Source organism: Ranitomeya variabilis, chromosome 8, assembly GCF_051348905.1.
Source record: "Ranitomeya variabilis isolate aRanVar5 chromosome 8, aRanVar5.hap1, whole genome shotgun sequence".
NCBI lineage: Eukaryota > Metazoa > Chordata > Amphibia > Anura > Dendrobatidae > Ranitomeya > Ranitomeya variabilis.
Window position 1 is genome coordinate 168871679 of NC_135239.1, and position 13605 is coordinate 168885283.

At 43.0% G+C, this 13605-nt stretch overlaps 1 protein-coding gene across 4 annotated transcripts in view; it reads left to right on the plus strand.

Moving 5' to 3' along the window:
* TNRC6B (trinucleotide repeat containing adaptor 6B) overlaps window positions 1–13605 on the plus strand; it is a 106279-nt gene extending 92674 nt beyond the window's left edge. For all 4 annotated transcript variants that reach the window (XM_077277371.1, XM_077277372.1, XM_077277369.1 and 1 more), the window contains 10 exons: window positions 200–298; window positions 1466–1631; window positions 1940–2065; window positions 2350–2526; window positions 3515–3661; window positions 4161–4244; window positions 4354–4590; window positions 9793–9863; window positions 9957–10096; window positions 12476–13605. In XM_077277371.1, the coding sequence (XP_077133486.1) occupies window positions 200–298; window positions 1466–1631; window positions 1940–2065; window positions 2350–2526; window positions 3515–3661; window positions 4161–4244; window positions 4354–4590; window positions 9793–9863; window positions 9957–10096; window positions 12476–12845 (1617 nt within the window). In that variant the 3' untranslated portion in view covers window positions 12846–13605. The remainder of the gene's footprint in view (window positions 1–199; window positions 299–1465; window positions 1632–1939; window positions 2066–2349; window positions 2527–3514; window positions 3662–4160; window positions 4245–4353; window positions 4591–9792; window positions 9864–9956; window positions 10097–12475) is intronic.

A 13605-nucleotide genomic window follows, 5' to 3' on the forward strand; every position in this document is an offset into this window, starting at 1 on the left:
AAATTTTCTGCAAAGTTCATGGTTAACTTTTTACCCCATGCAGCTGGCCAAGCTCTGTGCACCACATCCAGCCTTTTATTATGCATCATTATTTTTTCTTATCCAGAGGGAAGGTTCAGCTTTACGTCTGTAATTTGCTACAAGCAAAATTGTGCTTTGGTATATTTGCATTACTAGTTGTTTGCATGTCTCTGTACAGGCCTGTCAGCTCCTTTTACAGCAACAACAACAGCAGCAGCAGCTACTACAGAATCAGAGGAAGATCTCGCAGGCCGTCAGGCAGCAGCAAGAACAGCAGGTAACTATTAAACTGGTGGCTGAAAACTTCCCCCAATCCACTAAAGGGGCCAGACCAAAGATTATTGACTCAGAATGGGATAAAATAATGAAGAAAATAAATACTCACCTTACCGATTCCCCGCTGCTGTTTCAACGAGTATATCCCAGTATATCTTCATCCCATTGTATGAAGACAGTATGTTATACATAGGCCTCGATTAGAGCTGAATCCTTATTCTGCGCAGCCTGTAGTCAGTGTCATGGCTGCTTGCATGTTGCAGTGGGAAGATAAGTCTGTTTTTTGTGCTTGGTGTCAATTATTCTTGGAGGGCAATATCATGCCATGTAAAGCAACTTGGTTGTGGGGAAGGTATCAGTGAAAACCATTTCTTGTTTCAGAAGCCAGATACCCTAGTATTATTCAGTGTATGACATGTGCTTGTCAGTTTAAGCATCATTTACTTTAAGCCACCTCCAAAATCAATTAAGCAATCAGTTATTTTCCCCTATAAAAATAACACTGGCCCTGTATCTATTAGCGGTACAGTCCCTGAGAAAAATACATTTAATGTGCTTGACACTGAGGGGTTTCGTTGCACCATTGGCGTGGCGGCCAAAGGTTCGGTGCCCTCTACCGCCCTTTCATTTTGCATGATGAGAGCCTTTTACTGCTTCTGATTGACAATGTTTGCTTCCAAGAGCGAAGCCTGTCTGAACTTAGCCCACGTGTGTGCGCACTGGCACTGTCTGAATCTGTAGCTGGGTTCAAGCGGTGTCTGTGTGCATGCGGGCAAGATTCAGACGTTGCTCACTCCGGGAAGTGAACCCTGTAAATCAAAAGCAGGGAAGGCCTGCAAAATGAGGGTGCATTATGGCGCACAAAGCCCCATCATTTGCAGGTGAATTAAAGATATTTAGTGTATGGCCACCTTTTAGGTTCACAGACGGGACAGATCTTGGGGCTCTTCTGCAGGCTCTTATCTGCCATTGCAAGCCATCACCGTCGGCTCCCTCCATCAGGCTAACCACTTAGTGGCCACTGGTTGGGACATGTAAGGGTTTAACCAGCTAGTCAGCTGTTATTTATTTGCTCCTTTTTGGTTGTCTTCTGTAGCCTGGCAGATCAGTTTTATTTCTGCAGCATTATTGTACATCATTGATTCGCTTGTTCATGCTTTTTTTTCAGCAATTGGCTCGAATGGTAAGTGCCCTCCAGCAGCAGCAGCAACAACAACAGAGGCAGCCGGGTATGAAGCACTCTCCCTCTCATCCGGCTGGTCCCAAGTCTCATCTGGATCCTGTAGGGCTCTCAGACATGCAGTCCAAAGGACACATGCCTGGATATGGATCAGGTTAGTGCTTTACGCTTAGGAACGTGGGGTAGGGGGGTGTAAGGAACTAAAGCTGTCATTGGAGCAGTGTTAAGCTCATACTGCAGAATATATTTGGGTGTAGTGACCTCTAGATGGTTCCTCAGTCCCTCTTTAGCTTGCACGAGTAGTAGAACGGTTTTCTAGGCCGACCCTAAAGATTCTGCTTTTTAATGATGGCGCCATTTAAAAAATAAATGATTGTCTTGGTGAAAATTGATTTGGAAAGTAGCAACTGATTTATTTCTTACGTTATATAAAAAAAAAATAATAATTTTGGTCATTTCTAGGCTACAGCTCAAGTGGAGTTGATTATGGAAAGGAGGCTGGGGTGGAATCCCGATTTAAGCAGTGGACATCCATGATGGATGGGTTGCCTTCATCAGTGTCTCAAGATGTTAGTCTACCTAAAAATGGTAAGCCTTTGTCTTGCGTTACAATATTGTGCAAGATAGAAAAAAGAGTGTAGACATTTTCAAGAAAAATATTTTAAAAAAAGAAAACCTTAATTTGGAGGCTCAGAATTAGTGACGCCTTTTATCAAACCTGGTTTTCTCATGACCAGCTGAGTTTGTGATTTTAACCTATAGTTTAACCTATAGTAAGCCCATAGCCAATAAGAATATCCACCCAGGAAAACTCCTTTTAAAGAATAGAGAGTTACAAATATTTTTCTAATTGCTTTTACTTTTACCTTCAGGCTCCATTGCACCTCCTGGGAAGAATCGTGGGGGTTCTCCCTACAACCAGTTTGACATGATGTCTGGAGATTCTGTGGGACTGCATGGAGGGCCAACGGGTGACAGCTGGTTACCTGCCAAATCACCTCCTTCAAGCAAAATGGGAAGCAAGTCCATTAATACCAGCTGGCCTCCAGGTGGGTGCCGGGAATCATTGTATATATTGGTTCTCAATCCTCAGAATCTAGACAGGCAGGTAAAGACAACTGCTGCTCTATGGATAGGTTTGACAGAAATTGACACCTACCAGTTGATATAGATTTTGCGCTGTATGCTGTAGTTTTTCCAGATGGCACAATAGCCATTTATAGTCAGCATACTATCATTCTTGGGCTCGGTTTGCATGAACATCAGCGTTCTCAGACCAGCCACGACTGTGTGTAGCTCTGCGAGCTTCTGCACGTAGGAGAAGGGCACAGGAATTGTCCATTTGTACTAGTGCTGTCTCTTCTGTCTAAGGGAAGAGACTGGTGCTTGCTGAACGTAGCCTTATATGTTCTGTGCTGTCGTCTTACCGTAGAAAGCCATGCCTCCATGATGGGCAAAGCCTTCTACTGAGACAAGCAAGACAAACGTGTAGCTGCACTTGCACGGGTTCTGTATATCTTGGAAATCTGCACTTGTGCAAAGTTTGCATGGAGTTGCAAGATTACTATTACTATCTATCAGGATGGCCCACTTTTCTCCCATCTCTAGGATAGGTGATGACTTACTGATCGCTGGGATCTGCATGACATCACTCCATTTATTCTCTATGGGACTGCAGAAAAAGGCGAGTGCAGCGCTTGGCAGCCTCATCAGGAATGATTGAAGTGTCGGTCGAGCATGGGCACTGCCAGTCCATTCTAATGGAAAGAAAAGTGCCCCTTGCCGGCGATCAGTCCAGGTCTAGTAGTCAGACCCCCACAGTAAATAAGTCAGGACAAAATCACAAAGTGTAAGCAAATCACCATAGATGGGGAAAAATGAATTCATGTAGTTGGCAGGACGCTTTGTTTTTAGTTCTGTGCACGAGGAAGGTTAGTGATTTCATTTGTCTCAAATGTAGACTGTAAAATATGCTGCATCCACCCCACTTATAATGGAGATCTTTGTCCACATGATGTTTATCATTTTATTTTGCAGAGTTTCAACCAGGCGTGCCATGGAAAGGAATTCAGAATATTGACCCAGAATCCGACCCTTATGTTACCCCTGGCAGTGTGCTAGGGGGTCCAGCCCCATCTCCCATCGTAGATACTGACCACCAGCTACTGCAGGACGCCCCAACAGGTAAAGCTGGGTTTGCAATGCTTTTTTGGCTTCCATTTACTTTGTATGGTGGTATATTGTAAGTGGAAGCTCAGCCATTGACTAATGATTTCTATGTAACAGATTGTGGGGAACCTTCCCAGTGTACACGTTACAGCGCAGAAGTGTGATGCAAACAGAGCCTAAATTATAAATGAGGATTATATAAAGTTACTCTTGTTCAGGATCTCCAGCAAATACATAGTGTCCTCATTTTAATGAAGTAATTATTGGCAATTTTGTGGAGACATTTAGGCTAGGGAAGGGTCGCACATTGTGGTCGAGTACGGCCACAAACTGACAGTCGCAACTAATATGTGGTTCCAGTAACTGCACTTGGTATTTACATGACCGCAGTGTATTCTCGGCTTCACCACAGGAGGGCAGTGTAACCTTGCTGGTCTTGTATTTTACCACTTTGCTGTATAAATAACCAGTCTGTGCTAATACAACCAGTGTGTCCTGGTATTTCACATTTTAGGGTCCACTTCTTCCCTCAACACCTCGCTGCCTTCACCTGGTGCCTGGCCCTACAGTGCCTCAGAGAATATCCACAGCACTTCAGGTATTGCCCTCCATAGAGCTATGTAATCCGACACGGTTTGTATCCGCCTTCATGTGGAATAGGATGTTTTACGAAATATGTCTCATATTATTTTTCAATTTTTTTTAAGCACTCTCAGCAAAGTTTGGAGACTATAAATCCACCTGGTCACCAGACCCCATTGGACACAACCCCTCACATCATTCGAACAAGATGTGGAAGAATCAGATGTCCAGGAATAGCCCTGGGCTGCCTCGCCCCCCTCCAGGGCTCACCAACAACCCCAAAGCCACCAACTCCCCCTGGAACAGCACAGCCCCTCGGTCTGGCAGAGGATGGGGGGCACAGGACTCCAGGATTTCATCTGGTAAATGTCTAATGGTCCTTTCCTGTCATGTAGCGTCCACTCATTGTAATGATTGCTCATCTTCTCCCCAATACGATGATTCCAGCTCCACCGTCCACCACTGTCCAGATTTTATATTTATTACAATCCATAATTACATTCTCTAAAAGGAATTTCATTTTTCCCCCCACTGTTTGCTTATTAACCCCTTCACGACCTTGCCCTTTTCCGTTTTTGCGTTCTCGTTTTTCACTCCCCTTCTTCCCAGAGCCATAACTTTTTTATTTTTTCCGTCAATATGGCCATGTGAGGGCTTGTTTTTTGCAGCACAAGTTGCACTTTTGAACGACCTCATTGGTTTTAGCATTTAGTACTAGAAAATGGGAATAATATTCCAAGTGCGGTGAAATTGCAAAAAAAAAGTGCAATCCAACACTTGTTTTTTGTTTGGCTTTTTTGCTAGGTTCACTAAATGCTAAAACTGACCTGCCATTATTATTCTCCAGGTCATTACGAGTTTATAGACACCAAACATGTCTAGGTTACTTTTTATCTAAGTGGTAAAAAAAAAAATTCCTAACTTTGCTAAAACAAATTGCGCATTTTTCCAATACCCATAGCGTCTCCATTTTTTGTGATCTGGTGTCAAGTGAGGGTTTATTTTTTTCATGCCGAGCTGACGTTTTTAATGACACTACTTTTGTGCAGATACGTTCATTTGATCGCCCGTTATTACATTTTAATGCAATGTCGCGGCGACCAAAAAAATGTAATTCTGTCGTTTTGAATTTTTTTTCTTGCTACGCTGTTTATCGATCAGGTTAATGCTTTTTTTTTTTATTAATAGATCGGGCGATTCTGAACGCGGCGATACCAAATATGTGTAGGTTTGATTTTTTTTATTTTGAATGGGACGAAAGGGGGGTGATTTAAACATATATATATATATATATATATATATATATATATATATATATATATATATATATATATATTTTATTTTTTTTTTTATATTTTTTTTAAACTTTTTTTATTTTACTTTTTGCCACGCTTCAATAGCCTCCATGGGAGGCTAGAAGCTGGCATAGCCTGATCGGCTCTGCTACATAGCAGCGATCATCAGATCACCCCTATGTAGCTGAATTTCTGCATTGATCTGAGCACCGACCACAGGGTGGCGCTCATAGCAATCCGGCATCAGCAACCATAGAGGTCTCAAGGACCTCTATGGTTACTGTGCAGACGCATCGCTGACCCGATCATGTGACAGGGATCGGCGATGCGATCATTTCCAGCCCGATGTCCGGAAGCGCCGGTTAAATGCCGCTGTCAGCATGTTCAAAACAGCTGACATGTCTCGGCTTTGAGGTGGGCTCAGCGCCGGAGCCCACATCAAAGCTGGGGACCCGACCTCCGCAGTAATAGTATGACGGAGGTTGGGAAGAGGTTAATTTATTGATCTGTAATGCTCTTCTTCATAGTCTTTAACTCCTTACATATTTTGGACCGTTTAAAGATGCTGCTTGTAACAACTTACTATTATTTATTTTTTTATAATTTTAACCAAATTTGCTGACCTCCCATGTCACACACTGCTATAGTTGTGCAGACGTGGGAAGCCATTGTTAGCCCCCAGAAAACCAACGGCATTGCAGGAATAGATCATTCTAAAAAAATTTTAAAAAAATAGCAATGATTGGGAGGGATCAAACACTGCTGAATGAAGGCAATGGTCTAGAGGTTCAATCATTAATTTCTTTATTTGTATTCTAATGTACAGAATTGTATCAGGGGTAAAAGAGTGAACACCCTTCCTCTAACGCAGGGGTGGAGAATTATTTTTCTGGCAAGGGCCATTTGGATATTTATCCCATCCTTCGGGGGCCGTACCACAAAGTGCATCCTGACTCTGGCACTGGTGTCAGGACGTAATCTTTCATTGCATGCCCTTCAGTGTTCAGTAGTGAGCACTGTGTGTGTGTGCTAACAGAGCAAGAAGAAATTAATGAGCTGATTGTAATCAAAATACAGCTCCCTACCCAAGAATCTGTCCCTGAGAATCTGCTCAGAGGTTACTACATTTCTGTTTTTTTAAGTCAAGATGGGGTGCAGAGTGTACATTAATGAGAAAAAAAGAACTTTTTTTGAATTTAACAAATTGCCGCAATGAATCAGAGTGAAAATTTTCAAGGGGTCTGAATACTTTCCGTACCCACTGTATATGATGATGTAACTAGTGACAGCAGAATCTAATGGGTTAAACAGATATGGACAGTGCCAACACTGATCATGGCACATGCAACAAGTTGTCAGCTATAGTGTACATCCGGCAGCTGCTGGATTGTCTCCTGTATGGGGAGGCTATTCTCTGATATCTCGGGTCAGTAAAAAAAACAAACGTATTGGCGGTCATTAAAGGGTTAAAGAGCCTGTCCTCTTTTGGGGACATTTATGCGGATAGATAAATATTTTTTTTTTGTGCAGATATATGTATTATTACGCCTCTTGCTTTCATCTATACATAAAAAACTATTATACACTGCGTGCAGAATTATTAGGCAAGTTGTATTTTGATCACTTGATACTTTTTATACATGTTGTCCTACTCCAAGCTGTTCAGGCTTGAGAGCCAACTACCAATTAAGTAAATCAGGTGATGAGCATCTCTGTAATGAGGAGGGGTGCTGTCTAATGACATCAAACCCCTATATCAGGTGTGCTTAATTATTAGGCAACCTCCTTTCCTCTGGCAAAATGGGTCAGAAGAGAGATTTGACGGGCTCTGAAAAGTCCTAAATTGTGAGATGTCTTGCAGAGGGATGCAGCAGTCTTGAAATTGCCAAACTTTTGAAGCGTGATCACCGAACAATCAAGCTTTTCATGGCAAATAGCCAACAGGGTCGCAAGAAGCGTATTGGGCAAAAAAGGCACAAAATAACTGTCCATGAATTGAGGAAAATCAAGTGTGAAGCTGCCAAGATGACATTTGCCACCAGTTTTGCCATATTTCAGAGCGGCAACGTTACTGGAGTAACAAAAAGCACAAGGTGTGCAATACTCAGGGACATGGCCAAGGTAAGGAAGGCTGAAAAACGACCACCTTTGAGTAAGAAACATAAGGTATTTCTTGGCCCAGTCTTGATGTTTTATCTTAAGACTGACTTTTCAAAGGTTTTATGGACTGATGAAATGAGAGTGACTCTTGATGGGCCAGATGGATGGGCCAGAGGCTGGATCAGTAAAGGGCAGAGAACTCCACTCAGACGCCAGCAAGGTGGAGGTGGGGTACTGGTATGGGCTGGTATCATCAAAGATGAACTTGTGGGACCTTTTCGGGTTGAGGATGGAGTGAAGCTCAACTCCCAGACCTACTGCCAGTTTCTGGAAGACAACTTCTTCAAGCAGTGGTACAGGAAGAAGTCGGTATCGTTCAAGAAAAACATGATTTTCATGCAGGACAATGCTCCATCACATGCCTCCAACTACTCCACAGCGTGGCTGGCCAGTAAAGGTCTCAAAGAAGAAAAAATAATGACATGGCCCCCTTGTTCACCTGATCTGAACCCCATAGAGAACCTGTGGTCCCTCATAAAATGTGAGATCTACAGGGAGGGAAAACAGTCCACCTCTCGGAACAGTGTCTGGGAGGCTGTGGTGGCTGCTGCACGCAATGTTGGTCGTAAACAGATCAAGCAACTGACAGAATCTATGGATGGAGGCTGCTGAGTGTCATCATAAAGAAAGGTGGCTATATTAGTCACTAATTTTGGGGGGTTTTGTTTTTGCATGTCAGAAATGTTTATTTCTAAATTTTGTGCAGTTATATTGGTTTACCTGGTGAAAATAAGCAAGTGAGATGGGAATATATTTGTTTTTTATTAAGTTGCCTAATAATTCTGCACAGTAATAGTTACCTGCACAAACAGATATCCTCCTAAGATAGCTAAATCTAAAAAAAAAAACACTCCAACTTCCAAAAATATTAAGCTTTAAGCATATTTATGAGTCTTTTAGGTTTATTGCGAACATAGTTGTTGATCAATAATAAAAATAATCCTCTAAAATACAGCTTGCCTAATAATTCTGCACACAGTGTATATGTATGTGTTTTGGTGTTAATCTTATTTTTGCACAAAATGTTTCACCAATTGGCTATTTACAGAGTCTGTTTATCTGCACATTCAACTTGGTATTGTCATAATTCTCCATTTTGCCTTTAAGATTCTCAGAGCAAGCTCACTTGTGGATTCTCAGTTTACTCATTCTGCAGAAAATGCAACACAGATTATAGAAGGCAAACCATGCAAAATTAAGGCAATTCAATGGCACAAATTTTTGTCCAAACTAAATGCTTTTAAGGAAAAACAAAAAAAGTTCCTTAGTCGAAAGCCTCCTTTAACTCTCTAATAAGAAGCATTTTTTTTTTTTTTAAATTCCTTTAAGCCAGTTAGTCTCCTTAGGTTTGCCTTACACATTAAATCGCTATGGGTCGAACCATGCCTTAGCCAATGGAAGTATAAATCCAGCTTCCAGGGACGTCCGATAAAGTCCAAAATGTTTTATTGAAAAAATAATTGAAACCAATCGCAGCTACGACACCATGATAGTAAAATGAAACGCGTTTCAGGTGCTGAATCATTGCATTGCTCGGCCATTTGTTCACAGCCGTCCCAGCCGAGTTCTCCTGTGTTCTCTGAGAAAGCTACTGGCTGACACATCGGCGGCGGGTTTTCACAGGGAGCACAAAACCATCAGCGCTCCGAAATCAGACATGCCCGCCCTGTTGATTTTTGTGGGTTCAGCCGACATTAGTCTGATATGTGTCATACAGCAGAAAAGAATATTAACCAGAAGCGGCTTTTTGCAGCAGCCTTATGAACGGTATTGGAGTGGGAAAGAATAATCAAGCATGTTGGATTTTAGCATGCCCTGTCCTTTGCTCCCTGGAAGAGCCCTTAGCTGTGCTTATTAGTGGTACATAGGGTCGGTGTTTGTATGGTCCCGCCGATCAGGACTACCTGCTCTGAGAGTAGGGGCAGCCACTCTGTTTTTCGCCATCAGTACCATTGGCGGTAAGGATGGGGCGGTATGTGGTTCTCTAACCACGATGGATTCCCTGTACTAATGAGCAGAATTCCCACAGCAATCATAAGCAGTGGCCAATGTTATTATGGATGTCATGTTTTATAAGGAAATTACTAAGCTACTTTTGACCTTTTCTAGGCTCTACCTGGAGCGATGGCAGTTCTGTGCGTCCTAGCTATTGGCTCATCCTTCTTAATCTTACACCACAGGTATGATCAGTCGCTGTTTATTAAAGAGAGGAGTGTCAAATATTTTTTCTTTTTTTATGTTTTGTGTGATTTTATTTGATTTCCTCTTTCTAGATCGACGGCTCTACACTGCGGACGATCTGCATGCAGCATGGCCCCCTGCTGACATTCCATCTCAACCTCACCCAGGGCACAGCTCTCATCCGATACAGCACCAAACAGGAGGCAGCCAAGGCCCAGAATGCCCTGCACATGTAAGTGCTCGTAACGGCCACGTAACATGCTGCCGATGTGTTCAGGCCGGCGAATCCATGTGTCCAGGTCTGTCCCTGTAAGATGTTGCTGCCAGAGGTAGCTGATTTTCTGTCTCAGTTGAGAGAATGTCTCGACATTGGTTTCTTGTAGATTTGCCCAATTTTGGATGATAGATTTGAAATTCCGCAAAGAAACGGTAAAAAGCTCGGCCACCCCAGCTCCAGCCCTGGCCACTGATCCGTTTCTCCGTTTTGGCACACAGACCTGTCTGAGGTCTGGCCTCATGTAGTCTTTTGAAGGGGTGAGACGTGTGTCCCCAACCATGTGATCGCATGAGACCTCAGATTGGAATGACAGAAAAACAGGACTGTGGACTAGGCGGCAGAACAGGTTATGAAACAGGAGTATAAAGTTTTGGAATTTTTTTATTTTTATTTTTTTATTTATGCTTTTACCTTTCCTTCTCCTAAGTAAAATCTAACAAAATGGGATCCCACAGGCTTGTCAATGAATGAATTTGATTTTGTTGCTTTCAGCACCTTGTTACCACCCATGACTCGGATGAATGAAGGCCTACAAGCATGCACTTACTGACCGTTTGTAATCTGCTACCAATATAATCAGCCAGAGCACTAATATCTTGTTTAAATGGGTTGTCCGTTTTAAAATAAGTCTGCAGTCACTCAGTGTGTCTGCAGACTTATGAATCCCCCAGCACTGTGCACTGCGAGGATTTGCAGATTTGAGTCAGGATCAGCAGTGTGTTGGGTGAATCAGCCGTCTAATTGGTGCGTCCGTGCTCCATACACTTGTATGGAGCGAGGCCGCATCCATTAGACGTGTTCTGCCTGGGAACATGCATATCACATACATCGCCACTGTTCCCGGCTCAGAAACCGTCGAAACCTAGGAGCGAACCGTGCGTGCACAGGGGGGATTTATAAGTCTGCAGTCACACACCCAGTGCTCTGTAGAATTATGCTCTTGAATAGTTGCAGTCCAACAAATCTGGCCCCATGAAATGATGTCGGAAGCCCCCTTAAATCAACTAGTCTAATGTCTTCCACCCTAGCCTGACTTGTAATTGTGCTGCAATACAGAAGAAAAGCCACTGCTGCTGATGGTCACTGTCCACTGAAATTAGCAGTAATCCAGCTTACTGCAGGTTCATCCAGGTTTGGCTATATATCATCGATGCATTCCTTATTGTTCCCACAGTATTATGGACCATGCATTCCAGTTCCTTAAGTTTGCATCAGCTTTGTTGTTGTAAAGTTAGAAGGAGTCTGTCACCCCCCCAAATAAAAATAAAAAACAAAACTGCAATTTCAGCTACTAAAACATCTATATAAGGGACTTGGCCCCTATCAAAACCATTCCAGTAGTATAAATTTTAGTTTTTTAATAGCAAATAGATTGCCTTATTTTGTGTGCAGATGAAGGTGCTTTGGTGCACCCCTGGTGTGGCCACTGGACTTGTTGCCCAGTTATGCCCTCTAATTTGCGTCTTCAGCACTATCCCTGATCTTGGTTGAGTGCACTCGCTTGGCATAAGCAAGTGTTGTCTAAACTCAGATACAATCCTGCGCTTGTGGGCTGACATTGGAAGACTCGGGGACATGCGTGGAGTGGCGGGGCTGGGCATGTGTGCACTCTGATGATCTGACAGTATGCGGTCGCTGCTCTCTACATCCAAAATTTAACAAGTGAGCGGCTACAGAGATCAGAGCGCACCATACAGCCCATGTTTGACCTCTTGAATGAACATGGAGCTGATTCTCGTGCAGGTTTTCGGCACATCTGCAGGATTTAAGATCACCAGGCTTGGATTTCTGCTGTGAAGAGTAATCTACATGTCGGCCGACATGAAACGTGTGACCGTCCCTTAGAGTTGGTGTTGTCATACAGTTTTACCCTTTATAAAAATCCCTTATTAGGCTTCTTTTACACTTGCCGTGATTTTGCGGCCCAATACATTTCTATGGGGCCGCATAAATTTATCGGAGCACCGTAAGGCCCATTTATACGGTCGTGAAGGAATATCGAGCCTGCTCGATATTTTTCACGGCTTACGATACGGCCCCCATTGAAAATCAATGGGGCCGCAAAAACAACGGAAGCTTGTTTTTGCGGTGCACCGTTAACACTGTATTTGCGGAACGCTGGGGTTTTTTTCTCAATACTTTTACTCTAGTATTCGAAACCAGAAAAACGGCTATCTGCAAGGTTTTTGCTGCAAACCGTGAAATTTACGGCAATACGGCTTGCAAAAAGGGCCCACAAAAATCATGGCAAGTGTAGTAGAAGCCTTATTGTCAGGTAATACAGCATTCTAGAGTTATGTATGCTCATTGTGTCTGTCTCTCTTCACAACCCAGGTGCGTTTTGGGTAATACGACCATCCTGGCGGAATTTGCAACGGATGAGGAGGTGAGCCGTTACCTTGCACAAGCCCAGCCGCCAACTCCCTCTGCTCCTGGCGCAGGCTGGCAGCCTTTGGAAGTGGGACAAAACCATCAGGCTGAACCGGTAGGACCAGCCCTTAACCTTTTCGGAGGAACCACAGGGCTGGGACAATGGAGCAGTGGCGGTGGTGGTAGTGACCTGCCAGGTGTATCTCTATGGGGTACACCAAGCTACACATCCAGCCTGTGGGGGGTGCCCAGCACAGAGGACGCCCATCGGATGGGTAGCCCCGCCCCTTTACTACCCGGTGATCTATTGGGAGGAGGGACCGACTCAATATGAACTTTTGAACTTTCAACTCTGACCTCGTGACCTTTCAGAGCAGCAGCAGCACTAACTTGACCTTTTTACTTTATTTTAATTTTTTTTTTTTTTTTTTTTACAAAACTTGCAATAAGTAATTTTTTTTTATCTTTAAAGAAGAAAACAGAAAGCTAAATCAGGTGGGTTTAAGTTAAGACTCCTGATCGCCAATGTTACAAAAGCCTGCGGTCACTTTCAAAGTGGTTGTTTTTTATTTTCCTTTTTCGATTTTTTTTTTTTTCCTATTTTTTCTTTTTGTGCTTGCAGTTTCCTTCCTCTCCTCCCCCCCATCGGAGATCAGAAGTAAAAGGGGGGAGGAAGGGGGTCCTGAAAGAAATGGTCTGGGGGTGGGGGGGAGAGAGACATTAGAAAATGAAAGAAAAAAAAAACAAAAAGGACAAAAACACATATCAGTCTTGAAATACTTGAATAATGAAAGCCAATGTTGAAAGACAATGTGAATTCACAAAACCTACCATTTAAGAGTCATTTTGTGCTGGGGGGTGGGGTTCAGAGTGGGGTGTTTTTTTTGTTTTATTTTACATGGCATTTTGGGACTGCTGAAGACAAATTATGTTGGTGCAAAAGTTATTTTTTTTGAAGATGCAGGGAAGAGGGGTATTTAAAAATCGAAAATAAAATAAAAAGATCCGGTTTGCTGCCAGAGCGGGCTGTGACATGTTGCACATTAATGCACTAAAGTTCTCACTGGTAGCAAAGTGCTTTACCCATTAATAGA